Source organism: Mirounga leonina, unplaced genomic scaffold, assembly GCF_011800145.1.
Source record: "Mirounga leonina isolate KUSES-001 unplaced genomic scaffold, KU_Mleo_1.0 Mir_224, whole genome shotgun sequence".
NCBI classification, from domain to species: Eukaryota; Metazoa; Chordata; class Mammalia; order Carnivora; family Phocidae; genus Mirounga; species Mirounga leonina.
The window spans coordinates 3,698,370-3,724,653 of record NW_023270615.1 but is presented as its reverse complement, the minus strand read 5'-3'; the positions used below and the strand labels follow the sequence as shown (position 1 = coordinate 3,724,653).

Sequence of the window (26,284 nt, the reverse complement as noted above, 5' to 3'; positions counted from 1 at the left end):
CGCTTTTTCATAGATGAATTACCCTGAACAGTCTGGACTCCCAGTGGAATTGTTTTGTAATTTTGTTGATGGCAAGCCCCATATTTCATCTAAACATGATCATAATAAGAATAATTTTGTAAAGAGCTATATTCTTCCCTACCCTAAGCGTTACCATCCCCTCCCTGGTGTCCCACAAATAAAAGCGTATTAAGGCAGAGGCTCTCAGGAGAAGCCACGTGCTTTGGGAAAGGAGAGGATGCAGGTCACTGGGGTAGAGCAAAGATGGGCGACTTTTTATGAAATAAGAACTGAACGAACAAACAAAAATAGCTAATGCTTGGAAGGGCTTCATGCAACGAGAGCTCAGCGAGAGCTCGTATTTTAAATTAGGTCAGCCAGCTTTTGCAGGCCTCGCTTGGCAGGAACACAGGGCCACACACTTCTCCTTAGACAGGAGAAGCCAGAAGTTGCCTGCCTGCGAACAGGAGCCCATGATCCTGGTTGTGGCTGCTCTCTGCCCTAATGCAGAGTGAGGTGTGTGCCTGAAAGGAATCCCAACGCATCTGGGTTCCCCGGGGCTTGCCTTTGTGCCCTTAATGTTGAGCAATTTAAGTTGTTTGAAGAGTGTTTAAAAAAACAAACAAACAAACAAGAAAACCTGGGAAGAGTTTCACAGATTGCTGGGTAGGTGTACTTCCGCACTGGCGATCTCAGTATCAACGTGAGCATTTCCTTCTCTCATCAGGTAAAGCAGAAGCAGCTGAAAGTAGCAACCAATTCAGTATGGGGGTCTTGTCATCGATACGCTTGATAGTCATCACTGATAATTTCAGAGAAGCCAACACCCTGAAGAACAGTTTCTCACCAGACCCTGCCAAGTCCTGACATTTCTGCATGCACTGTCCTTACATTTCTTCAGACAGAACCATATGTATTGCAGCTCAGGCAGAGAGTAGAACCAGATGATCTAGCAGCTAGACCGGTGGGGGCCTCTCCGCAAGGAGGACTCGATGCATTCTAAGCCACATGTGTTACGGACCTGGAAAATGCAAGCGAGTCCCTCCAGCAGCAGCTGCTGACTTCCTTTTGACAGCACAAGCAGGCTCTCATTCAGGCGCGGAGGTTAGCCTTGAAAACCCAAGGAATGTGGCTCTCTGCTGACTCATCTGTGTGTTTTCTCCAAGGAAGGGATTACCCTGGAGTTGCATGCTGATGAGCTGGGTGCACAGAGTTTCCTCCTCTTTTTCTGTGTTCTCAGTATAGTAACATCGGATAGTTAGATTAGCTCACGGTGAAGGGAGCCCCAAAGCTGGAAGCTACTTATCAGTATTTTTATGCTAATGATACCTCAATTTTTAACAATTTTAATTGAACTAAGATTATTCTCTCTGCTTCGTAAATAATAATAATAATAATCTCTTCTGGTATAGTTAAAAGGTCTTTTGCAGAAGATCCGTTTTTCAGAGTAAACATAGTCCAGTGAGTACATACGTATGGAAACTGACTAAACAATATTTGGATGGTTCATTGTGTATTGAATAATTTTGGCTAAATTTCATACACATTTTGACTTTCAACTTTCTCCAGAGATAAGTTTCTTTAAAAATAAATGGAATAAATATCATGCATTTATCAAAGAATCTCCTTGAGGTTATTCATGAGGATAGGAAAGTATTTGTATGAGGCCAGATGAACAGATGTGATATTTGCCACTAGAAAACTGAAATCCGAATTCCCGTATTTTGCTACCGATCAGCATTTGCAATGCCGGCAGATGACTTTGGCATTAAATCATTTATTTGGGTTTTTTCCCAGTGTTATTTCCTTCTCCTTTGATGCCTTCCCTTCCCTCTTATGAATAGTCTTCTCTAGTTTTTTTTTTTCCTTTTCTATGCTTTTTAATACCCCGTCCATGCTCCTCCTTGAAATGCACAAATCAGCTGTAGAACAAGCAAGGGCTTTTTGCCATTTGAGTGGTTTTCTTCACAGAACTTAATTTATGCAGTCTCTTCATTTATTTATTTACAAATACTTGCTGAGCACCTTCAGCACACCAGCCCAACACATGAAGTGCACCCAGAAAGGGGAAGCAAAAGGAAATGTCAGGGCGGCCCCATGGCATTGCCTACTCTGATCTGGCCACAGTGTGATTTATGTACAGAAACAGAAATTTACACTGCACTTTTCTTCCCTTCCTCCAAGCCCAAACGATCTGCCAGGTCATGTTTATAAAATGTGTTGATGCAAATTTCCCTGGTCATGGCAAATGCAGCCTAACCTCAGCAGGAAAAGGCATCTGATATAGTGACTATCTTTTGGGGCAAGTCACGGATATTTTGACCAGCTCTGTTTGTGCATAGAAGATACATGGACCAACCCCACCATGCTGAGGACTTTCATTCCGCATTCTTCTAGAATCCATGGCTCCTATCATTTCAGGAAGCACTTAGCTCTTTGTGATGATCCCCTCTGTTCTGCTTTAATCTGTGGAGCCTGCAAATCCACCGCCCCCATCCGCCTCCCAGTTGTCTGGGCTGTGCCCTGCAGGCTGATCCTCCCCCCCCCTCCGCCTCCTCCACCCCACCGCCCCCCAGTTCATACCTGTGGTTTGTGGATGCACTTAGAAGTACAATTGAATGCATGCAACGTCGGTGCTCTAGTTTTTTTCAAAGTGTCTGTATTTGGATTATATGACTGTATACAGTTAAACTCTCTTAAATTTAGGAACAGGAATAGACATCAGATAATAAATTAGGACCTTCTGTCATCTTTACTAGGCGAAAGAATGAAAAATATGTCATTGAAAATCAAAAATGACAACTAAGTGAGCGAGGTTACCACGCCTTCCATTTCACTGCCCTCCCAGACTATGTAAGTCTCTCTTTTTCTACCAGCATGTTGCTGAAACCTCCCCATCCCCACTGACTCTTTCTTTGACCATCACTAAACTACTAGACTTTTTTTTTTTTAATTTCTAACTGATTTCCCACCATGGGAAAACAATTGACAGTCTAACATGACTTCTTAGCCTCCAAGGCCCTAACTTTTAATAACCTTTATTACCTTTAATTGCCATCATTTTATTTCCACTGGTAAGGCTGGTAATTTTAAGATGTTCCAATATATTTTTAATACCTACCTGTCTTGCTTTCAGTCTGTAACACTTATTAAAAAGAATTAGCAGTGCTGAAACCATTAAGCATGCCATGTGTTGAATTGAAACTAAAGGTTTTGAAATGTGTTCTTTTTTGAGTGTGTGAAGTGATATCTGATGTATTACCGTTTGAAAGGGTAAAGCTATATTTTATGTTATTGCACTGCACAAATAATAGTTCATCTTTGCCACTTAGCATGCTGATGTGATGTTGGTAGTGATGATTAAAGCTACTTTAATTGGTAATCTGCACATTATGTTTTTGAAGAAAGGTCAAAGTGAAATGTTATTCACCTGGTCAGTGTCAGGGGTGGTATTAGAATCAGCTGCTTGATTCCAGTCCCTGTCCAATCTGTAGAAATAAGTCATTGAGTTCTTGTAATGCAAAGAAAAAGGGGGAGTAAATACATTTGATTCTATCGAATAAAATGTGCTCATTGGAAATGCCACCTGATTTTCTTTCAAGATGCCAGGTTTTATACTATTGTACTCTGTGAACTCAATTTCATTTAATATGTATTAACTTAAAACCTTTCCTATTTACTGACCATTGAATACATGAGCTTATCTTCTTGCTCATTTACCAAAAAAAGATGTGAATCACATAATTTTAGGATTTTGTCTTTATCCATTTATCTGGTGGATGATTTACCTAAATATCTACCTGAGAACAGTAATATGTAACTCCTGACAGCAAACCGCTTGATCGCTGCATAATCTAGAGTCCTTTTCCAAAATATCCACTTGTCCCATCAGAGTGTTCCACTCATGCTTCCTAAATATGTGAGGTTTAAGAATGCCTTCTACCAATGAAAAATGTTTTCTCCATGTTGATCTTTGAAAGGTAGCATTAGGTTTGTTAGATTTTGGGGGGGTGTTTTGTTCACTTGTGTTTTGCTTTCTCATCCCTAAGTGCATAAGTTTTAAATGCATGCGGTTTCACACTTAAAATCCATCTTCAAAATGGAATTAAAATGATGGTTGCTCTAAGTGACTATTATCCCTCTACCAGATATAATTAGTTAATGAAGGGAATTATGTGCGGAGTAGTTTTGTGGCTTTGCCATAATCTTAAGAACCTTTAAATTCTAGTAGACAGTCTGTTATTGATATTTTCTGTGGCCTTTGAGGAAGCCAATTAAAGTTTTTGTATCTTGGTTTTTTAGAATGTGGGTAACTCATACCAAACATAATGAGAAGGCTGAGTTGAATGAAAAGTGCTTTGAAAGTGGAAAGTACCAAATATAAAAAGAGTCCTCTTTTAAAAAGAGAGTCTTAAATGTATATTTTCGTATGGCACAGCTTCCTGCTCCTTGAAATGAGGATACAAATATAGAACTATGCTTGAATTAGAATGCTTTGTTGGGGTTGGAATTAATTAAATTACCTTGAGTGGGGCGAGAGAAAAAATGAATTTAGGACTTTGTAATAAAATCATCACTAATATATAATTTTTATCCCATAATCGCAGATCAATATGACTATAGTATAATCATATATCAAACACAGCTATACTTAAATTCTATTTTGCAAATTAGTTTTAATGTTTAAATGTCACCTTGGCTTCAACCTACTAAATCTTAACAGTTGAAATTAATTGCTTCAACATAGGAACTAGTGATAGAAATCTGAACAGATTATAGCTATCAATGTCCTACTGACTCTTGAGTCATTAATATACATTATGCAAGCTGTGAGCATAAAATATTATTTTTTAACAATATGCAAAAGCTTGTACACTTCAGAGGGAGTTGATGTTTCCTTTTGTGTAATCACCTGATGAAAATCAATTTCACTAATTCTAATGAGGCTGGAGTTCCCCAGGTATTTTTAAAAGTCTTCCTTCAGGGCGCCTGGGTGGCTCAGTTGGTTAAGCGACTGCCTTCGGCTCAGGTCATGATCCTGGAGTCCCGGGATCGAGTCCCACATCGGGCTACCTGCTCGGCGGGGAGTCTGCTTCTCCCTCTCCCGCTCCCCCCTCTTGTGCTCTTTCTCTCTCTCACTCTCTCAAATAAATAAATAAAATCTTTAAAAAAAAAAAAAAGTCTTCCTTCAGCTTATGAGTTTGGCTATTAATGGCAGCAAATCTTGATATTTTGTGGTTACAACTGATATTTTAGGCAAAGATAAAAATCATCAAGTCCTAAACCTGGTGATTACAAAGGGCGATCAAGCAGGGGCAGTGCTATTTTCAGGCCAAAAGTGTGTTGTGACTAAAAAGTAATGAAATGGATTTCTGTGAAGCGCTAATAATTGGATTCTGAATCCAGTTACAAAATAAGATACCCAAAGAGGATTTAAGCCAAGACCATCTTATCAGAATACATATACGCCCACAGACACATTCTCTTACAAAAGCTTTTAAAATTCAACGGTCATTTTCTTATTTGAAGTTTTGTGTTTATTTAAAACGAAACAAACTCACTCAACAGAGTGCTTCAGAACCTGGGCTCCAAAGTCAAACAGCCTGGGACCGATTCGTAGCTAGACAGACAAATAAATAGTATATCTGGCCATCTGTGTACATTCTTAATCCACATTATTGGAGTAAGTTTACATATGATAAAAAGCACTGTTTTAGGGCACCTAAAACAGTTGGTTAAGCATGTGCCTTCTGCTCAGGTCATGATCCCGGGGTTCTGAGATGGAGCCCCACATCGGGCTCCCTGCTCAGCGAAGAGTCCGCTTCTCCCTCTCCCTCTGCCCCTCCCCTCCACTTATGTTCTCTCTCGCTCGCTCTGGTCTCTCTCTCTTTCAAATAAATAAGTCTTAAAACCACACCCCATTTTAAGTGTACAAATGTATACACCCACGTAACCATCACTACAATCAAGGATAGAACATTTCCATCACTCCAGAAAGGTCTTTCATGCACTTTTCTCATCCCCTCTCCCTCCCCCCATCCTACCCGATGCAGCTGATATCCTTTCTGTCACTAGAGATTATGTTGTCTTTTGTAGACTTTTATATACGTAGAATTATTCAGAAGTGGCTTCTTCCTCTCTGGATAATATTTTTGCAGTTCCTCTAAATCATTAGGTATATAAGGAGTTCATTCCTTTTTATTGCTAAGTGATATTCCATGGTGGGAATATACCACAGTTTATTTACTTGTTCACATTTTCATGGATGACTTTGTTGTTTCCAATCCGGGGTTCAGCTGAGCTGGTGTGAGTATTCACGTTCAAGCCTGGGGTGTGGACAGACACAGCTTTGTAAACGTGAGACAGTCAGAAAAAGCCTAATTTAAACAGGGACCCTAAGGAGGGAGGAGCTGCCCAAATGGCAAACCAGATGTGTAGAGCATCAGACAAGGCAGGCAACTTAGACAAAGATTTGGTCAAGGAAAAGGGAAGAGGTCATCAGAGCTGGTGTGTGTGCCAAAGGGAAGGCAGAATTTGGCACACTTCTTCATTCGTGGTTTGCACGCAGGTAAAATTGCCATCTGCAGGTCACACATCATTCTCACATTTAACATTGAATAAATAAACAGTTAATATTCTGTTGAGATTTTTGTACAATGAAAACTGAGTATAGATGTGTGTGGACGTGCGTCAACCTGTAGCCATTGAAATGCTGTGGGTAGCTTAGAGGTGCAATGAGCTCGCCTTCCACTTTCAAATACTAGACTCCCTACTTTATATTCACCTATTTCTTGTAACACACCGATTCTCTTGTAACACATCTTTTTAGTTTTCATTTGTCACCTATTTCTTGTAACACACCGATTCTCTTGTAACACATCTTTTTAGTTTTCATTTTAGTTTTCATTTCATTTCATTTTAGTCAATGATTCTGGCTAAAGGGTTAACTTCCTTGTTTGTGTGCTCTGTTTTTCTCTAAGACTACATGGATTTCAATAAATGGTCTTGAACGTATTGAGGAAAAAGCATAATCTGCTGATCGTTAATGAATTGTATTAATGTCACATATATAAACTCGATCAGAGTCATAAATAACTATCGTAAGATGGTGGAAGACGTTGGAGAACTTGACTTACCGTAGGGAACAGAAGCTAGTCTGAAATAGGTTCTAGGGTGGCTGCTCAGAGGTGTTATTTTGTTTGTTTGCATTTCTCAGAGGATTGGGGATTAAAGCTGGATGAGATCTCCATCAGAGAGCAACAGTTAGGGAAAAGGAAGAGGGTCCAATGGGTAAAAAGGGCGGGTGTGGTGTGATGAGGAAAGTTGACTGAAAGGAAATTGACAGCAAAGCTACTTGAATCCCACAGTTACAAGTTCTCATTTCATTTGAAAAATGTCTTGGAGCCAGGAGGGTGATTTGAGAAAGCAAGTTGATTCTAGTTGCTTGTCTTGATGTCAGAAAGAGTTTTATTTTCTTAAACTGATGGTGTAAATGCATTGGCCCTATGATATATCGTACAAAATGACATGTAGGTAAGAAACTGACTTGCTAAGGGGCACCTGGGTGGCTCAGTTGGTGAAGCGACTGCCTTCGGCTCAGGTCATGATCCTGGAGTCCCTGGATCAAGTCCCTGGATCGAGTCCCACATCGGGCTCCCTGCTCGGCGGGGAGTCTGCTTCTCCCTCTGACCCTCCCCCCCTCTCATGTGCTCTCTGTCTCTCTCATTCTCTCTGTCTCAAATAAATAAATAAAATCTTAAAAAAAAAAAAGAAAAGAAAAGAAACTGACTTGCTAAAATGGATGCGAATTCTCTTACGGCGATCATTTTATATTATTTTAGTATGCAATTGTATATTCCTGACCTTAAAGGCTGAGACATTCAGTGAAATTTTTTTATCATCTCTTGCCTTCCTTCTAAATGAGGAGAGTTCTAGAGTTGAGATATATAATCATCTTTGCTAAATTCTTTTTTTTTTTTAAGAGGGGGAAGAAATGCTTTTTGAAATGACTCTTTAATAAACCCAGGGCAAAAGGTGTGAGGACACGATGGCTCCTTGAAAAATGTCAGGCCAGAAATTATGCTTCAAGAAGGCCTCACACATTCTGTTTGACCAGAGTTCTTTCGCTGGTCATCCTCGTTCGCCGTGACCTTCAGAAAGCCACTTAACTTTCAATATTCGAATTGTTTTTCACATGCAGTTATAGTCTTTGTATTTGCCATGCGACTTTGCAGAAATTTAAGGCAAGCAGCGTAATTCTGGGCTAGCCCCTTGAGTTGCTCTAAGATGGCTGCAGGTTGTGTGACAGAAACATTGACAGTTTATAAATGACTTTTTCTCTTTCTTAAGCTTTCCGTGAATATTTTTTTCTTTGCCATGAAGCAAACTTGGAATTTTCTATGATCCTAAGAAACTGCATTGCTTATTTGAACCCACCAGAGGCTACTACTATATACTTTCTTAATGTACTGTGAGAGATGGTTTTGTCTGGAAATCATTTGCTTCTTTTCATGTTGTTTCCTCAGAAGTATCCCCCAAGCCAAGGCAGAAGATATGTGTTCAGCTTTGTTCTAGAATTTGATATTGTGCATCTCAGAATTCCCTGTTGAATTCCAGCCACATTTGGCTAAGGAATCAGGGCGGATAGATAAAAATGCAAGAAATATCTGGGATTGTCTGATTGGACTGCCATCGTTGGTTTCACAGGTTGTTAACTGCACTAGAGAACCAAACTGAGGGGTTGGGTAGAGATGGAAATCCAGCCTGTGATCTACTCACCAATCTGTGTGCCCCAGAGGGGGACAATGTCTACCTAGAAAAAGAGCTACCTTTCTCTAGTTCATGGAGATCCCACATGCCCAGCCGTGTTGCACAGAATTCTGCTGTAATTCCTCTCGGAATTGTTGAAGGCATGAATACCTTTTAAAAGATACCTATCCAGAGATGGTTTTGTTCATTTTAACCTCCAGCTGTTGCTTCAACCTTGACATTCACAGAACCTCCATTAGCAAACTAGCTCAGTGTTACTGGAGTCAAATAGAGTCTTCCAGTGTCTAGACAAAGTTCGAAGTAAAATCTTAGAATTTTAAGTTGAGTGTGAGTGCTAAGTACAAATCTATTATTCTTTTCATAGTCTTTTTACCTTCTCTCAACTTCGTGACCAAAAATGATTGATGCTTCATGAATTCAAATGTATAATCACCTCATCTGGGGCCAGTAGAAGATTCATATTTGGGGTGAAGCGTCCTTCTGAATATTGACATATGGGGCACAGACATAAAGCAGTGATGAAGGCTTTCTTCAAAGCTTATCATCAAGCTGTCATGTGAAGATGCTCCTCACGGACCATCTTGCCTACCATCTGTGAAATAGTTTTAAATGTGAAAGGAACTACGTGATTGAGGTGCACAGGAGAAACTGATAGGAACTTGTACATATCAGCTTGGATGCTGACACCAATATTCGCAGCATAGATGGCATCACCTGTTCTCTGCTCCAAATCCAACTTCCCATGACCACATTAAGTTGGTGGTAAATGGGTGCCGCACCAGCTGTGAAAACCAGTTCCGGATCCATAAGGGAGCCCAAGTAAATAAGAGGAAAAAATGGCCTTCTGATGACTCTTTTTAAAGTACGATTTGAGTAAAGATGGTGTAGCCCATCCTTTTTTTTTCCCTCTAGAGAGATCTTTATGTTGGTGCCAGACCCTGCAATATAAACCAGACCCAAAGACTCAGAAAGAAATCCCAAAAATGATTCCTGCCCTCGCTAACTTCCTAAGGCCAGTGCATCCAGCAAGGTATGGTTACGTGCCAGGTGATTGCTTTGCAGAATCCATCTGGATACGTCTTCTGTGAAATAAATAGATCCAGACTTTTTTTTCCCCTTAAAATCTCAATTCAGACTCTTTACAGATGTTCATATCTTGCTAGCCTTAGGCATTTCAAAGGAATTAAACTTCTATCACACATCCCGATAATGGCTTCAACAGGCTTCGTTTTATGGTATTATACCTGAAGACATGGTACACCCTGATGTTTCCAGAGTCATCGTGCAAGAGCCAGAGAAGAAGGGTGTTGTGATCACTGCTGGATGTTAAAAAATGGGAAGTCGTTCTTTGCTACTCAGTGCCATTCTGCCACCTAGACGTGCCTGGCTAGCTCTAATAAAAAAAAAAAAATGGTCTAGGCTTGAATAGAAAATAAAGGATCTTTTCCATGTTAATAGTATCTTCACACTCAGAGAAAATCCCTGATAGAAATGACTGAAGAAGGTCATCCTCAGCAAGAACAGGGGAAAGGGTTATGGGGGCCAGATGTTAACTTTCCTTCCAAGGCCCACATATATCTTTTTCTGCCCAGGATATTTTAATGAGCTTTGAAGAAGAGAGCACTTTTTATGCAGCTGACTTGAAAAAGGCAATGAGGATAAAAATGTTCCTGTGTTCATCTGTAATAAATAGATAAATTTTTGAAATGTCTCCACCCCCTTTGCCATCTCGTTATTCTGAGGATGATGCTTGATTTGAGAAATGAGTTGCAAGAAATACTGTGTGTCTTATAGACAACAGTAACTGACAGATATATACATGATGCAAAGAGATTCTGAACACTTGTGATTGAGTCTGTGTGTCTTTGGGCAAGTTCTTTTAATGTTTATGAGGCTTATTTTTTAGCTGTAAAATGTGAATAATACTATCTTGCCAATAGGACTGTTGTAAAGATTTCACTAGTTAATACGTAATAAAATGCATATGTAAGATCGTATTTTTACCTCCCATATAAACTTTCTTCTGGGCATCTTATCTTGGGAAGCGTGCTTGCTACATTAAATGTACTTCGACTATGGAGCCAGTAAGATTAGATAAAATAGATTTAAATGCATTAAATAGAACTTTTAGAGCATTTACTATTTTTCTTTTTCTTTTTTTTAAATTTTATTTATTTGACAGAGAGAGACACAGCAAGAGAGGGAACACACAAGCAGGGGGAGTGGGAGAGGGAGAAGCAGGCTTCCCATGGAGCAGGAAGCCCAATGCGGGGCTCGATCCCAGGATCCTGGGATCATGACCTGAGCCGAAGGCAGACGCTTAACGACTGAGCCACCCAGGCGCCCCGCATTTACTATTTTTCAACATTGTTTCTGAGCTTGATACTGTATCTCGAGTCAGTCAAACCCAGATTCTGGCCAGGAATGAATAAACTTTAACTCCTTGAGTTATGTGCATCCACAGAAGAAAATATCTAGACCAACCTGTGCTCAATGAGTGAGGGATATCTATAGGTTAATTAAGAGAACTTATCTTCCTAAAACACCTCTATAAGGGAAGCCAAAATGTGTGTGGTAATCCATATGAAAAGACATTAGCACAATCTACTGTAGAGCCGGCTTTCATTTCTTGTGCCGCTCACATGAGGGGAAGGGTATTGAGGAATCCTACCTCACAGTAGTGGAATTACTGGATCACAGGGTAGTTCTGTTTTTTTCATTTCTTGAGGAACCTCCACCGTGTTTTCCACAGTAGCTGCACCAGCTTGCATTCCCCCCAGTAGTGCCCGAGGGTTCCTTTTTCTCCACATCCTTGCCAACACTATTGTTCCTTGTGTTTATTTTATTTTAGCCAATCTGACAGGTGTAAGGTGATCTCATTGTGGTTTTATTTTTGCATTTCCCTGATGATGAGTGATGTTAAGCGTCTTTCCATGTGTCTCTTGGCCATCTGTATGTCTTCTTTGGAAAAAAATGTCTATTCAGGTCCTCTGTTCATTTTTTAATGGGATTGTTTGGGATTTTTTGGTGTTGAGTTGCAGAAATTCTTTATATTGGACCTGACTTTAAAACCACTAATCAGTGGGACCCAGCAGCATGTGCTTTGACGAGTCCTCTGGGTAATTCTGATGCTCACACAAGTCTGGGAACCACTAACCCTAGTCCTCCGTTGCGTGTAATGAATCACCTTTTCCTGTGCATTTAAGTGGGGCCAGTCAAGTACCATCCTTAGAAGAAATGAAAACATAAAGTCTAAAATCATTTCTTTATCCAGAGTTTGGATAGGGAATCCCAAATTTGAAAAGTGCCCTCTAAACATCTTAATCCCTTAAAAAAAATTAATTAAAATCTAGGGCGCCTGGGTGGCTCAGTTGGTTAAGCGACTGCCTTTGGCTCAGGTCATGATCCTGGAGTCCCTGGATCGAGTCCCACATCGGGCTTCCTGCTCAGCAGGGAGTCTGCTTCGTCCTCTGACCCTATCCCCTCTCAGGTGTTCTCTCTCTCTCATTCTCTCTCTCTCAAATAAATAAATAAAATCTTTAAAAAAAAAATTTAAATTAAAAAACATATGTAAACCATCATATCTGTTGTCAGTCACTTGGCCCTTTGCACCCAGCTACACTCAATCTCTTTTCTGTCAATTGGACTATAACCCTCTGCCTTCAAACTTTGTATCCCCCCTCCCCTGCCCCCACCATCTTGGAAGAAAAACAAAAACAAAAAACCTTTTCCATTATCCTACTGCCTTCCTTCGGTCCTCCCTTATACAATTACAAATTCCCAGCAAATAGTCTGAATTAGCTGCTTCCACTTCCTCACTGTTGAGCCCCTCTGTAATTCACTTCCACCTTTGAAGTGAAATTACTCTGTGAGACTTTCAACCATCTCCTGTTTGCCAAATCAAAAGTCTCTTGTTTCTGTAAGATTTCCTGCTTTTGATCTACCCAGACCAGATCGCTTTCCTTGCCTTGCCTTTCGTGATACAAACCTAGAGCCCTTGTTCTGACACTTTAATGATGCCTGTCTCCCTTCTTTCACCTTAGCCATTCCCCGAGGTCTGTGGCTTGAAGAGTTCTGGAGGGGATGCACACACTCTCCCCCCCCCACAGCCTCTTAATTCCTCAGCTTCCCCCCCACATACATCTCTGCCTTTCTTTCAGTTACAGGTATCACCTCCTTATTAGTGATTTTCAGTTCTACATCGTCAACGTTGTCTTCATCCTTTACGAATCTAGAATCTCTGTGCAGGGCTTCCCCTATGTCATTGCAAATTCAAAACTTTGGAAACAGGATCTGTCAGTCATCTTCTACAAAACAACTTATCCCCAAAATGTATCTCTGTCATCAGGGGGGACTCTTCTCTAGATCACCCTGTTCACTGTCTTCCCTCTCCCTCTCCTCAGTCTCCCACCATGTGTGAGTTGTGACATTTCATTGCCCCCTCCTTAGCTGACCTCTTGTTTCATTCAGTTTGTCCATAACCTGGTTTACGATCCCTCATGCCTGCACCCTTGAAATAACCAGTTCCCTGCTTGCTTCCTTCTAGCCTTTCATAGCCTATATACCAATGCCAGATCACTCCTTCTAGAATATCAATTGAATTATGTCATTTCCTTGATCATTGGCTACTCACTGCCTGAGGTCGAAATCCACCCATGGGATTTCAGGGCCACACAGCTTTCTTGAGGAAGCCACCATTCCGAATCTTCTGCTTTCATTACTTAGCCCCAAATATATCTCCATGAATCCACATCTTACTTAAGAATTGAAGAACCATCTCAAGTCTTTTTCTTCTAAGAGAATACACAGTCCTCATTAATGGCCTATTTTTCTGAGAGTTTACAGGAGTTTCCACGTTATTGTCCCTAAAAATGATATGAGTTTTATGTAATTGAAAAGGAAAGTTCATGAGAAGCCTTATATAGTACTTGAAACTTGGAAGGATAAGTGGTAGTTGTCCCTCTTCTTTGCGTTTTGCGACCATCAAAGCAACAGTGAGTAATGGCTGCCTATCATGTGAGCCATCAATGAAATAACACTGACTGTGAAAATGCACTCACTGGAAATTAACATCCACCAGAATGTCTACTCCTGCCTTTTATGAGAATGTAAGGACAAAGCAAATAAAAAGGAAAATTAAATGAAGAGTTACCTAAAAATAATATGTAAATGATTCACAAATAGGAATTTTGACTGCTGGTTCATCCCGATCCAGGCTGGGAACTGCTTGCTCAAGTTACACACCAAGAAGATCTAGGCTGGTGAGCTGATAAATGGTCAGTCTAATCTTCAGTTAGCTTTTACCTGAAGACTCTTGTAGCACATTTTAGATCGTGTTTTCGTCTCTATCCCAACAATCTTAGTTTCCTAAAACAAGCACAGTTGTGATCTGCATGGACCCTGGGATACATGGCTAGCTCTCCCCAAGCTGGTAACATGTTTTCTTACCTCCCTTCGAGAAATACTAGTCAGTTATCTTAAGCAAATGACTTGCTTATTATAACCGCATTGGAAGCAAATTAAAAGGGAACGGCCAGAGAAAAGAAAATAATTTGATTTTTTTCTTCTTAAAATAGAAAGAGGCCCTTGAGAGAAAGCTGGTATATCTCCTTAACTCTGTAAATTTTTTAAAAATCTAATAGAAAGATATCTTTACATATGCCTATGTAATATAATACTCGTGTATATATCCTCCTGTATGTAATGAAGTCCATCGCACATGGAGAAGTGCTCACCAGTGTTTTCCTCAACTGTTCTTACCTCGTGTCTGTGTAACGATGAGCCTGTCAGACTCCCTGCAGCTCCTGCCCAAACCCATCCCAAGGGGAGCTTTGAAGTGCAGACCCCGCTGACAGCCAGGTACCAGTGTCTGGAAACTTCTCACATGCAAGTCCTCAGTAGCACCAGTGATGGCTGGTGTGTTTGTATCTGGCTGGAGTTATGAGTAGAGCCTGAGATTTTAGGAAGAGCGAGGGGAAAGATAAAAAAACAAGCCAGGCACAGTAAGGCAGGTGTCGGCTCCGTTCTCCTGCCCCCGGGGAATCTGCATTTTGCACCATGGGGACAGAAGAAGGCCCTCTGTCGTTCTGACTTTCTAAGACGCTCAGGTGCCTTTCACCCTGAAATCTTTTAAAAGGGTATGTAAGGAAGAGATTGATGTCGGAGAAAGGGATTAAGAAAAGGGAAGACGTGGGTAATTCTAGAAGCATCTCCCTTCCATCTGTCTGAGATATTTAGGTGTCGAAATGCTGACAGGAGGACTGAAGAGCTTTACTCTCCACTTTTTCATCCTTAGGAATCTTACATTTTATGTTTTCCCATTTAGCTATTTATTTTTACTTGAAAAGGGCAGTACTTCAGCGGCTACCTAAGGCAAGTGTCCCGGGTCCTCTCCTGTTTCACCCCCTCCTCCTGTTTTACACATTTGGCTTGGCTTGATTAACTGGCATGGGGTCCCTTGTGGGAGCATCTCTCGGAGCAGGTGGTTCAGCGCAGTGAGGATCAAAGAACCCAAAGGTGCGAGGCCTCCAACAGCTGCAGGACCTCTTTGATCTCAGGTTGGAGTCTCTCCCCACACAGATCAAGCAGTCCCCCCTCAAGACAGGAATTTGCGTAACTACCTTTTAGTCTGGTGGTTTACTGACAGGTAGATGAGAATAGCAACAGCCTGATTGAGGGCGCAGGACACCCCACCATTGTGGTTGGCTCGCAGCTCCCCGGCAGTCTGCTCTCACCCCCTTATTTCCTGCCATGTGTTTACCACGAATGCCCATCCCCTGCTGACCACTCAGCCCACATACCACCCACTCCAGGCCTGCTGGTTTCCTCCTCGCCCCAGGAAACCACATGCAGACCTGGTGATTATTTAACTAGGAGGCTGTCCACTCACATGTATCCAGCGCTTTCTCTGCACCAGGCTCTATCAGGTTCCTTCATCTCCATTGTCTTTTCACTGATTTTGTGTACTCTTTTCAAATCTTTTTCGTCAGTGCTTTTAATTGTTTCCTAGTGAAATCATTAAGTTACTCTTATCTCATGCCTGCCTAAGAACACATACCATTTTCTGTTTCTTCTGGACCCTCACCGAGGTAACTATCTAGTGGTTGCTTCACACCCCCATGGGTGATACAATAACTAATGGGATAAATTATTTGGGTGTGTTGGAATTGACCCTTTCTAATAATCGAATAATGGAACCTAATTTATCAACCCTGTGTCGTATCTTGGTGATTATGTGCATCGTAACAAACACAAACATAGTCCAAGATGCCCGTATGCCCTCTAATCACTCAATTATTGTATTAAAAGATGGGAGAGCTCAAAAGCTTAAAAAACAAAAACCTTTTTTTAACCAACCAAGTCTTTTATTATAGACTGCTTTACTAATACTCATTTTAGAGTCATCATGAACTTTCCATTCAGTGTAATATTAAAGAAAGAAAGAAAAGAAAGGAAGAAAGAAAGTGAAGAAAGGAAAGAAAGAAAAAGAAAGAAAGAAAAGAAAGCTTTAAAATAGCTGGCTCCAGGGGCGCCTGAGTGGCTCAATCAGTTAAGCATCTGCCTTCAACTCAGGTCATGATCCTGGGGTTCTGGGGTCCAGCCCTGCGTTGGGCTCCCTGCTCACTGGGGAGCCTGCTTCTCCCTCTCCTCTGCTGCTCCCCTCTGCTCATGCTCTCTGCTCTCTCTGTCAAACAAACAAACAAACAAACAAACAAATAAATAAATAAATAAAATCTTAAAAAAAAATAGCTGGCTCCAGTAAGGATGCTCCACTAAAAAGACATAAAAGTATCCCAAATTTCACTGGTTATAGCTTCCTGTGCTCGGGAACTTAAAATTTTTTTTTTCCTGCTGAGGTTTCTCGCTTTTCTCTGGAATTGTTAAGGCCTCCAAGCTAGAGCTATTGTTTCAGCTAAGTGTATCTACTTCCAAACTATGCAGTCATTTCCTTACGTGCTTAACGATTAGCTTCCCTCAGCACTTCTGGTCTCATCAGAAAGTAGAAATACACCTGCTGGAGAACATTATCTATTTTCTTGCCTTCTCTCACTCATCTAGCTGGTGCAAGCAGGGAAGGCTTCAGATTCCTTAGAGTAAAAACTAGCTATACTTCTGGCACAAGACAATTCCACTTTTCTCCGCTTATCTGCATAAACAGCCATGCAGCCTAATGAGGCAAACATAATGTTATTCAAGTATTGCAGATTCCCTTTTTTCAGCTTGCCCAGCATCATTCTACTTCCTGAAATCTACCTCAATAACTTTGCCTCAAGATCTTTAATTACTCTGTAAACATGCTCTGTTCCCTTGATAGCTTTCTAAATATTGATTTTTGAATCTTAATTAATGTTCAAACTATTAATTGGATGTTTGCCGCCCACACTCATAGAAATGAAAATTCCGTATGAGATGCTTGGTTTCCTCCTCACACCGTTATTAGTATCTAACTTCATAGAGTTTTGCGTTTTACCCAAAGCTTGCCCGGAGACGGCTCTACTTGATCCTCATAAGGTTGTTTTCAGGCTCAGGTTTTGCTCTGAGCTTGGCATGAGAAGTGTGCATAAATAAAACTCATTTAGGTATGGATGGCACAAATTGTTCGCCTGGTATATTTGCTCTAATCATAATTTTGTAAAATGTGAATATTGGCTCTATACTTAAATAAATTTGGTGCATTAATGAAGACTTTACAGAAGTCAGTGATAAAAAGCACAGAGCTCCAGATTCCCCTTGTAATTCTCATGTAAACGCTTTATGCCGCTTGGTGAATTAAATAAAATTTCTGTCAGTTGCGTTCATTCACTTATCACGTACGTACAGAAGGTCTCCTCTTAGCCAGGTGTTTTGCGGATGCTGGTGGCTGTTCATACTTCCTGTGGCCCATCACGGTAACCGTTTGAAGGCTGAGGTGACTTGACCCAGAGAGTCACCAAAAGAAAGGTCTGTTTTGGGGGCGCCTGGGTGGCTCAGTCAGTTAAGCACCTGCCTTTCAGCTCAGGTTATGATCTCAGGGTCCTGGGATTGAACCCCCGCTCAGCTGGGAGTCTGTTCTCCCTCTGCCTGCCGCTCCCCCTGCTTGTGTGCTCTCTCTCGAATAAATCAGTAAAATCTTTAAAACACTTTTTTAAAAAAAAAAGATCTGTTTCTGAATTTATAGGTCATTTTAGGGTATGAAAACTTTGTGTTATATTTTTAAAAATTATATGTCAGTTATAATCGTATCTTTAAAAAAATATTAATCCTTCCGAATTACTTAATAGCTATTTCCCCGGTTGACATCATGTTTTAAAAGAGTTCATCTGCCAAATGCGTTCATTGGGTGATTATTTTCTCCTTAGTATTTACTGAAAACCAAACAAATAATTGCCACTCTGAATAAATGGAGTTGATATATTGCCAACAGCACCACCCCCATTAATAAATGTATAAAAAGATCTACATTTATTTTCTTTTTTTCTCAGGCTGGGTTTCATGATTGTGGACAAATACACGATTTCCAGTATTTTAAAATACTAAAAGTCTCCATGACTGAATGGCCTTTACTCATCGAATGGAATTCCTTCATTTATTAATATTCTATTAATACAGTGTTTTTTTCCATTCACCTGCCAGTTTGTAGTTTAACTGGAACTGGCCAACCTCTTTTCTGAACGTCTCCTTTGAGTATTGCATGAATGGACATCGTCTCTGGAGGGTAGGGATTGACTCAGAAAAGGAAACAAATTTATGGCCTTCATAAAGACTCAAGGTGCTTTTCTACTTAAGTGGTTCTTCCTCAGGCCTGAAGTGTTTGCTGTATTTGATGACTCTAGGTGTTAATTTATGTCCTAATGGTTGTTAGGGTGGCAGTTATTGGGGATGGGGGGGCAGCGCAAGTGCACCTGAGCCAGAGTCCAGGCAGCCCTCATGTCCCCCCCCCCACCCGCCAAGTTCCCACCCAGCCTTTTCCCCTCCCCCCACTTGCCAATCAAATCTTTCATCTTTTTTGCCCCTAAACTGAGATCAAATGATAAGTTGTGCTCGTTTAAAACCACTTGACACCAGCATGGGGATATTTGGGTACCGTGCAGAGTTAGAGAGCCTGGCATAGCAAAACGTGTTTGGCGATAATTTCAGGTCCTCTAGGGAAAACAGTGCCTTGGACTGTTCATGATGAAATGATACAGATCATTGCCTGTATTGATGGTTAAGTGATAAGTGAGAACCTGGGATTTCCATGAACTTGCATAAGAGATCTCGACAATTCGGTTTCCTTAAACCCACGCTTGACCTTTCTCCTATAACACGTGGGTCACCTGTAGACTCTGTTTTAACTGAGGAGGTGCAGTCTCCTCGCATCATGTCCTGTAACTAAAACTAAATATCTAGAGTTGTTGATACAGACCTGTTAATATGCAGTTAGCAATTTGTGATGAGGTTATTGATGAGTTTCGCTTTCTTCATTCTTTTCTGGATGTATTTCCAGGTTTTTACAATGAATATACATCTCTTTTTAATCAAGAAATAATCGTTTATAATAGAAGTTATAAAAATACAAGTATAAGAATCCCACATATATTCTTGCTATCTCTAGGTAAGTTTATTCAGTTTTACTCAGTATGTCCTGTCTAAGTACCTGATAGTATAATAATGAGCCCTTACATTTGTATAGGTGTTGATGAAGAGTTTCTCACATGGGACAAATAACAATACTTAACCAGCTTAGTAATGGTGACGGGATAGCCAGTCATATCACAAGGAAATTGTGGGTTAGCTGTTTTATCTCATTTGCCAAGAATTATATAATTAGCAAATTAGCAGAGGTAAAGCAGTATTTCCAAACCCTAACACAGTTTTCCTTTTTTATATGCAATCATTTTTTCCCCATCTGTATAAAGTTCTGCTAAATCCCATGAAACATATGAAGAAATATAAGTCCTAGTTCCTGCCATCAAGCAGGTTACAATATAGTTGGGGTACAAAGATATGTGTTGACAGAATTAATTAGTAATTCAATTAATGACACATAATTAAAAGCGCAGTGTGTAATACAATGCCTTGCACATAGAAGGCAGTCACGCAATGTTGGATGGACGCACAGATGCATGGATGTGTGGGTAGATGGACGGATAGCTAGATGTGCAGAAGGGCAGATGGACTGACAAACTGATTAGAGTTATAGGGACTTGAAAAGAGAAAAGTTCCTTCATGACAGATGGCTGAGTTTCAGTAAATGTCTATTGACTTTTATTGGTCAGAGGATTTTTCAAGGAGAAGACAGACTAGCTAAGCCTTCCAGAACTTAGGAGTAGAATGCGACTCTGCAGAGAGCAGGAGGGAGGGAATTCCAGGCCAAGGTCTCAGCATGAGCCAAAGCAGTGAGGCAGAAAGAGCAAGGTATGACTGGGAACTGTAAAGGAATGACCTTTCTAAAGCCCAGGTTTTGGTGAGGATGTTGTTGTGCAAGTAGAATGGGATGATATCATAGAGTGTCTTGAATTCCAAGCGGAAGTACTGAAATAATCCATAAGCATGGACAGCGACAGACATTTTCATGTAAAATAATGTTATAAGGAAAATGTTTTAGGCAACAAATCTGGTAGCAATGTGACTTTGTGTTAAATATAAAGATATGAGACAGTTTAATACAGGGTGGAGATTTTTTAAGTATTCACTGGGATTTTAAAGTATTTTTTAAAAAGAACTACACATGTGGATATTGCCGTATCATCGTTAAAATATTCCTATATGTAGGAAACAAACTGAGGGTCTCTGGAGGGGAGGGGAGTGGGGGGATGGGGCAAAAAAAATTAATTAATTTAAAAAAATATTCCTATATGTGATTGAAATTTCTGAGGCCGTTATATCAAATTCAGATTTAGATCAATAGGTGTTCTTACTGAGAACCAAAAGATTACAACATTCGAAGACACTGGCATAAAAGTCTAGAGGCCTCCAAATATTGCATGCATAAAGTTTAATCAATTTTTCATATGCTGGAGGAAAGGTAATAATTGCTGTCTTCCGAGATGTTCGGCCTAACTCCTGGATATGTCAGAAAACTGGTATTTCTTGCATGTACGTTCTTGTTGAACCAAGAGAGGGTGTGGACACTGTCCCTTCTTTTTGAACCTATTCATTATCTTACAAAATTGATGAGGTCATCACTTGAAGTGGTTAACAATTAAGGCCTTGGAGCAAAACTCCGTGGGTTAGAATCCAGCTCAACCTCTGAATTGCTACTCGGTCTTAGGTCTCTCTCTGTTCCTCAGTGTTCTCGTCTCATGAATGATGATCACAATAGCACCAACATCTTAAGATCGTGGAGGGGGTTACGTGGAGAAAGACAGTCTAGTGCCTGCCACGTGGTAATAATCCATAAATGATAGTCCTGTTACTAGTCCTAATACGTCATCACTGAATAACAGACATCTGTTTTATAATCTTGTTAGGTTTGTTCACATGTGTTGTTTTATTTGTTTTTTGTTTTTTAATCATGCCTAGAAAGAACGCTAGGATCCCATAGGGATGTGTCTGGGCTCTTGGCCAGAACTCAACATAGACAGCCTAGGCTGATCCTAACTTCCATGAAGCTGACCAGCCTCTTGCCTCCCATAGTGAGCCACCTGTATGGATTTGGACTGATGGATGCGGAAGCCATGGTGACGGAAGCAGAGAAGTGGACCACTGTTCCTCAGCAGCACGTGTGCGTGGAGAGCACAGACCGACAAATCAAGTAATGCTCGCGGCAAGCAGACGGCATAGCAATTTCCTGAAAGAGATCAGCACAAGTGCTCCAGACAGCCCTTTGTTGTCCGTGGAAGCCGAAAGCTTGTGTCGTGGTTTTTTTTTTTTCTAACATAATTGTAAAATTCTCATAGAATGTCTAGGATGCTAAGCTGTTAAATCCACATAATAGGACCCAAGGATCCTTAAAAGCATCTCTTAACAGGGGATTTGGAGGACCTTTACAGATGGGCATTCTTGAGATTTCAACTCAGCCAGTATTTCTATTTCATGGTGCAAGTGTTCTCCCTAAGTCAGCGTACGCCAAAAAACTAAACTTGATAGTCTGGAAACTGCACCCTATAACGTGTAATTACGAATTATATTTTTAGCACAGTATATAAAGGTAACGATAGGTTGGAAGTAAAACAGATAGAAAATAAGTAGGGGGCATATCTTTCCTACGGTTCAATGACAGTCTCAGAGAGTGAAATTCAAGTTTTGACCATGAAGGAAGAAGGAGAGTCAGCCCTAGGAAAAACAGGAAAGCAAAAAAAAAAAAAAAAAAAAAAATTCAGGCAGAGTTTCAGAGGTGGGAGACGAATCACCCCCAACTTGAACTGACGTCAGGGTGACGGGAGCCCAGTGTTCATGGGGGACAGTGGAAGCTAGTGAAGAAGCCAGGAATGTTCAGGACAGAGGAGGCCTGTGCCCCCTGGGTCACAGAGCAAGGAAGTGGTAGAGCAGGGATTTAACCAAGGTCATGGCAATCCCCAAGCCTCCCACATACCACCGTACCCTCCAACAGTAGTGCGAAAAGGATATTCCAGAGATCAGCAACATCACTGTCACCTGGGAACTTGCGAGAAACGCACATTGTTGGACCCCACCGCAGCCCCACTAAATCAGACGTTGCGGGCAGGGGCTCAGCACTCTGCGTTTTAACAAGGTGATACCCTCAAGTTCGAGAGCCCTCCCTGCAGGACGAGGAAAGAACTTTAATTCCGCCATTTTCTCTCACTTGCATCTTTCCTACTCTCTAATAACCAGGGTCAATCCCTGAAGTGACCTTGGGTGATGGCACTCTGTCGTTCAGTATCCAGCCCCCAGTGGTTTGTGGTACATCACATCATCATTCCGGGCCCGCAGGTTTACCCAGCCCGGCCCCGGCGTGTGCTCTGCTCACACTCTGTCTCTCTCTGTTGCAGGACCATCCGCCCCAACAGTGCGGTGCGCTCCATCTACAAAGCTTCGGGCTGTTCTGATAACCCCAACCACCACGTCAACTACCTGGAGCACGTAGTTGTGCGCATAACCATCACCCATCCCAGGAGGGGAGACCTGGCCATCTACCTGACCTCGCCCTCAGGAACCAGGTCCCAGCTTTTGGCCAACAGGTACTGGGATGGCCTCTGGCAACACCAACACTCAGCTGCTGTGGAAGGTAGAAAGCGTCACCTGCTCCTGACTCACGAAGAACTAAGGGGGCACGTAGATGTCAGGATGGGACAGTCAGAGCTCTTACTGCCCATACATAAATGAGGGGGTGCAGGGGCGCCGGGGTGCCTCAGTCGGTTGAGCGGCCGACTCTTGATTTCGGCTCAGGTCATGATCTCGGGGTCCTGAGATCAAGTCACATGTCGGGCTCCGCACTCAGCGGGGAGTCTGCTGGAGATTCTCCTTCCCTCTCCCTCCACCCCTCCCCCCTCTCTAAAATAAATAAATAAAATCTTTAAGTAAATGAGGGAATGTAAAACTGCCTAGAATCTGTAGGAATGGGACAGTGTAACATTTAATACTCGGGTAATATCGCAAGGATGCCGCAGAAAAATTGAAGGCCGCCTGTTGTTGTTTATCCTAACAAGGAAATGCAGAGCACTAACTCCTTAGGCCTTTGAGATTCTCCCCCCTGTCCAAAATGTCTGCCGGAATTTGTTACAGATTAACTGAATCCTCTTGCCCAGGCCTTGTCCAACCTTAAAGGAAGTTCTATTTGTTTTAAAACAGGTGTGGGCAAATTTTTTCTGCAAAGAGCCTGTTAGTAAATGTTTTGAGCTTTGCAGGCCATGTTTCTGTGGCAACTGTTCAGCTCTGCCTCAGAGCCCAAAAGCCCCTAGGCAGTGTGAATGAATGGGCATGGCTTTTTTCCAATAAAACTTTATTTACAGAAACAGACAACAGGCTGGATTTGGCTTGAAGACTGACTGTAATTTGCTGACCCGTATTCTAAAGGTTGGCCCTTTAGTCTTTACTGCTCAAGAGGGTACTCAGTTTCTCTTCTTAGCCTCTTGCCTTTTCCCTGCTCCCTCCAAACACTGAGCCAGGAGGTAGCTGTATTGCCACGATCCTGCTAAAAAGCCAGAATGTTCTAGCACCAGTTTTCTTTTGCTCCATAGGTTTTTGAATGGTTGGGGGCATGGGCAGCAGGTGCTTGTCAAAAACTGGGACCAGAATGGGAAGATGTCAGGTTGTCTTAAATTACACTCCGTCCCCTCTATGGTTCTAAAATATAAACCACAGCTAGAAGCCTAATTGCTTCTTCAATTTGATCTTTTTTTTTCCTCCAAGACGAACACATACTGGGAGCAAAAGTCTTATCATGAATGACATATATAGTCCAAACGAGAGCCAGGCTTTTATGCAGACATAGCCACCTGCCCACATAGCCAGGTGGCCGGGGCGGTGGTGGGCTTTGTTAGGACTGACAACAGGCCATTGGGGCTGAGAGGCCAGGGGCTGATGCAACCCTGCAGAACCAAAAGCAAGACTGAGCAAAATCCCCAACTTCATCTGCTCTAGCACTGGGAGAAAGAGAGAGAGCACTCGCAATTCTGGATGACAGTGACTGGGAGTCCAGAACCCGAAATCTTTCATTACATTTGACATCTGTGCTTGGCCCACTCGCGTTCTTTAAAACCTAACGTCCTCCACTGGGGCGTGGGAAAATGTGGGCTTCGTGCCTTATGCAGCACAGCTCTGCCAGAATAAGTGGATGCAGGTGCAGAGAAGGGCAGGCTGCTTTGGCCTCGGATCCCTGGACGTGCCACCCATGCCGTCCCCCAGCCGCAAGCAGGGGTCAGTGCTTCTTTCCAGCGGGCGACGCCTTCCGATGCACAGTTCCGCCACTAGGAGGTCACCCCAGCTGTTGCTACTGAAGCGAGGGAAGACCTTTTCCTCCATTGCCCTTTCTTTTCCTTTGCCTTCATTCAACTGCGTGAAAGTTGAGGGAGTATCCGGGTGAAACACGGCGGCGCAAAGGTTTGCCTCCTTGCCCCCTTGGTCCTCCTCTGTTCTAGAAAAACCGTCCCTTCACGGTCGCTGGGGGTTTGGAAAACTCAGAGTCCTCAGGCTTTCTGGGCTTTTCCTGCCTACTGCAGCGTTTCTAGTTGGCCTGCCCCCGGAGTGACTTCAGGCAGGAGGCTGGGAAGCAGAGGGGCTGTGGCCCCGTCGCAGGATTTGGTGGATTGCCACGGCACGGGCTTCAGTCCGCGCCCATGCGCAGGGGCCGACACCTGCTTGGCTCTTTGCCACGTGCCCAGCCCAGCACTGCCGCCTGACTTGTGCCCGACAAAGGAAGCACGTATTTCAGATGCGCAGTGACCAGCGGTGGTGAAGTTGACCTCAGTCTCGGCCATCAAGACCCCCCTGGGAATAAAGTTGCTACCCGGCGGGTGACTTCCCTGGAACGTTTTCTCCAAGGGCTGCTCTTTTGTATGTGTTTCATGTCAGTACTGAAAGGAAGTAGCCGCCCAAAGGTGGTGGGCGGACCGGGGGGCAGAAGGGCTGGAGACACCCCGGAGGTGTAACGGATGTTGTGAATTCATTTGTCCGCCGTTCCCCGAACACATCACTCTAAGCAGCGGACCCCTGAAGCCTAAAGCAGTGGCACCCAGTCCCAAAAGCACATGCGGCGTCCGAGGCCAGACTCCCCTGCCCTTGCTGTGCTTGATGCTAGGAGCATCCCTTCAACCGAAGCAGTTAGGGAAAGACCGTTTCTTTTGGCATTTTTTTCTTCCTTCTAGCATGTTCTGAAGCTTTCCTTTTATGAGAGGAACTCTCTACTCAGAACCTTTTAGTCTCTGACCTAGGGGCCGGGAGTCTTTGTGTCCCCTCACCTTGGCCATGTTTCAAGGCCCCTTGCCTGGATTGGGCGCTGAGGACGAGCAGCATAGGAGAGGGGTGGGGACAGGCTGAAGGGAAGGCCTACTCCCCTCCTGGTGTCCTTCACGTTGGCCTGCAAGGCAGTAATACTTCCTCAAGGAAAGGTGGATAGGTCAGGTTCTGGAAGGAAATTGTGTGTCAGAGATTATTAATGAGAGCAATAAATGGTTCCCCGGTTGGACACTTATCTTTCTTTCAAAGAAGTCAAGATTTCTAAGGAGGACCACAGTAAAGCGAAGAATAGCATGTAGTTGAAAGAGACCTCTCAACGATCACAACAGGAAGTTTCCTTATGTGAGGGGTCATTTGAGATGAAGAGGTAGAGCTGAGGTGGCCGAGAGCTGTCCCCGTGTGTTTCAGTGCTGTTGATCCCCACAACACAACAATTCCTTGGGAATCGATTTTCCGCAAGGTCGCTGAGCACTTGGCCCGTGTGGGCCGTCTGGAAGCCCTCAGTGCCTCCCCGTCCCGGCTGACGGGCACTTGCTAGAACTCCCGTGGAGAACAGCTGTTGGAGGAAGCATCTGCAGGTGCTGGGCCCTGGAAGGCACTCGGCAGCGTTCAGAACTAGTCCAACTTGAGCGTGCCCCATTAGCCCAGCATGCGAGCACCCCTGGCAAGCCAGGTTGATAATTTAGTGGGTGGGAGC

At 42.5% G+C, this 26,284-nt stretch overlaps 1 protein-coding gene across 4 annotated transcripts in view; it reads left to right on the top strand.

The window, feature by feature from the left end:
• The window catches only part of PCSK5 (proprotein convertase subtilisin/kexin type 5), a 463,938-nt gene that overhangs the window by 231,359 nt on the left and 206,295 nt on the right, over positions 1–26,284 (top strand). For 3 of the 4 annotated variants that reach the window (XM_035029028.1, XM_035029027.1, XM_035029029.1), the window contains exons 11-12: positions 21,367–21,484; positions 22,683–22,871. In XM_035029028.1, coding sequence (XP_034884919.1) covers positions 21,367–21,484; positions 22,683–22,871 — 307 coding nt within the window. Of the gene's footprint in view, positions 1–727; positions 1,571–21,366; positions 21,485–22,682; positions 22,872–26,284 lie in introns of those variants that run through there. The other variant, XM_035029030.1, reaches the window with a different exon arrangement.